General features: G+C 60.1%; 1 protein-coding gene across 1 annotated transcript; it reads left to right on the forward strand.

Moving 5' to 3' along the window:
- Positions 1-395: 395 nt before the first annotated feature.
- Positions 396-1,390, forward strand: TMEM89 (transmembrane protein 89). Its single transcript, XM_025377687.1, has 2 exons — positions 396-782; positions 1,203-1,390. The coding sequence occupies exons 1-2, from the start codon at positions 489-491 to the stop codon at positions 1,386-1,388; spliced, it is 480 nt and encodes a 159-aa protein (XP_025233472.1). The 5' UTR covers positions 396-488; the 3' UTR covers positions 1,389-1,390.
- The last annotated feature ends 622 nt before the right edge of the window (positions 1,391-2,012 follow it).

Genomic DNA, 2,012 nt, shown 5'->3' on the forward strand with positions numbered 1-2,012 from the left:
AGCCTCGACCTCCCAGGCTCAGGTGATCCTCCCACTTCAGCCTCCTGGGTAGCTGGGACAACAGGCATGTGCCACTATACCCAGCCAATTATTTGTATTTTTTATGGAGAGGGGGTTTCGCCATGATGCCCAGGCTGGTCTCAAACTTCTGGGCTCAAGCCATCCACCTGCCTCAACCTCCCAAAGTGCTGGGATTCCAGGTGTGTGCCACTATACCCAGCCTAGGGCCCAGCTTCAAAAGGAGGTGCTCCCTCAGTTTGGGGCCAGCCAGGCCCACTGGGAGAATAGGACCCAGAACCCAGGTCTGCCATTCTCCTCAAGCCCTGGACTCCAGCCCCCTTACCACAGCCAGTTTCTGGCCAGGCTGCTCATGAAAGGCCATGGGTCTCGCTGGAACCTGCTGCCTCAGAGCCAGGCCTGTTCTTGGGGGAGGGGCGTTTGCCGGTCGCCAGGCGACCAGGTTCCGGCCCCTGGCACTAGCGGCGGCCATGCTGCACGTGCTGGCCTCGCTGCCCTTGCTGCTCCTGCTGGCGATGCCTGCTCCAACCCACGCCTGGTCGCGACCCCTCTGGTACCAGGTGGGGCTGGACTTGCAGCCCTGGGGGTGTCAGCCAAAGAGCGTGGAGGGCTGTAGGGGTGGCCTGAGCTGTCCTGGTTACTGGCTGGGCCCTGGAGCAAGCCGCATCTACCCTGTGGCTGGGGTCATGATCACCACCACCATGCTGATGATCTGCCGCAAGATACTGCAGGGGCGGCGGTGCTCACAGGCCACCAAGGGTGAGGTGAGCGCAGCTCTTTCTCCCCCACAGCCCCTGCCTCCATGTATGCCCAGTGAGCCGTCTTCCACCCAACCCTGCCCCATGGGTCCACACTGGCCTGTGGGCCTCCCACACTCCCACCCCCAGCTCACAGCCCATTGTCCCTGTGTCCACACACCTTCGTGGAACCCATGTCCACCACCCACAGCCAACACCCTGCCCCCAGCTCTCCCCTTTAGAACCCTTGCTCTCATCCAGCCCCTGAGGGCCCCGTGACCACTGTAGCCCAAACAGACCCTCGATGATTCTGTCACCCTGAGTCTCCCATCCCATCTGGGCACTGCCCCACACCCTACTCCTTGCTCCCCAGCTTCATCACTGCCCCTCATCGCACCTCCCTCTCTGCCCTCCATTCTCACTCCTGCCTCTTGGTCCTGTTCTCAGCATCCGCAGGTGACCACTGAGCCCTGTGGACCCTGGAAATGGCGGGCCCCAATCTCAGACCACACCCTGCTCCGTGGGGTCCTGCACATGCTGGATGCCCTCCTGGTCCACATCGAAGGCCACCTACATCATCTAGCCACCCAGCGGCAAATCCAAATAAAGGGGACTTCCGCCCAGAGTGGGTGACCAAACATGTGCCTCTCTCTGCCTGACAGCCTGGGGTCCTGGGCCAGGTCTGCTCTCTCCAGGCCTGTCTGGACCCTGTGTCCCTTTTCTACTTTTAAAGCCAGCTGATTTGGTGTCCAGGACGGGCGGGCAGGTGGGGCACAGGCTGGCTCACTGCTCCATTGCCCCCACCAACTGACTTTTCCTCCCTAAGGATCCCTCCTGGAGACACAACTGCTCCTCTGGGCTGGGTGTGGTGGCTCACACCTGTAATCCCAGCGCTTTGAGAGGCCAAGATGGGAGGATCACTTGAGCTCAAGAGTTTGAGACCAGCCTGGGCAATATGGCAAGACCGCATCCCTACAAAAAATACAAACAAAAAAGTTAGCTGGGCATGGTGATGTATGCCTGTAGTACCAACTACTCAGGAAGCTGAGGTGGGAGGATGACTTGAGCCTGGCAGGCAGTGGTTGCAGTGAGCCAAGATTGTGCCACTGCATTCCAGCCTGGGTGACAGAGCGAGAACTTGTCTCAAACAAAAACTGCTCCTCTGGCCTGACCAGTACCTGGGGACTCCCAGTGTGATGGGAGAGGACTTACCATTGGGACAGACTTGGGTGGCTCAGGAAGGGCTGCCCAGAGGAG

Source organism: Theropithecus gelada, chromosome 2, assembly GCF_003255815.1.
Source record: "Theropithecus gelada isolate Dixy chromosome 2, Tgel_1.0, whole genome shotgun sequence".
In the NCBI taxonomy this organism is placed as follows: domain Eukaryota; kingdom Metazoa; phylum Chordata; class Mammalia; order Primates; family Cercopithecidae; genus Theropithecus; species Theropithecus gelada.

What these genes read in the sequence shown, in the direction of transcription:
- TMEM89 (XM_025377687.1), top strand. Translation starts at nt 489, where the DNA reads ATGCTGCACGTGCTGGCCTCGCTGCCCTTGCTGCTCCTGCTGGCGATG. An exon ending in CACAGGCCACCAAGGGTGAG is followed by an intron (nt 783 to 1,202) that starts GTGAGCGCAGCT and finishes TCCTGTTCTCAG; the next exon opens with CATCCGCAGGTGACCACTGA.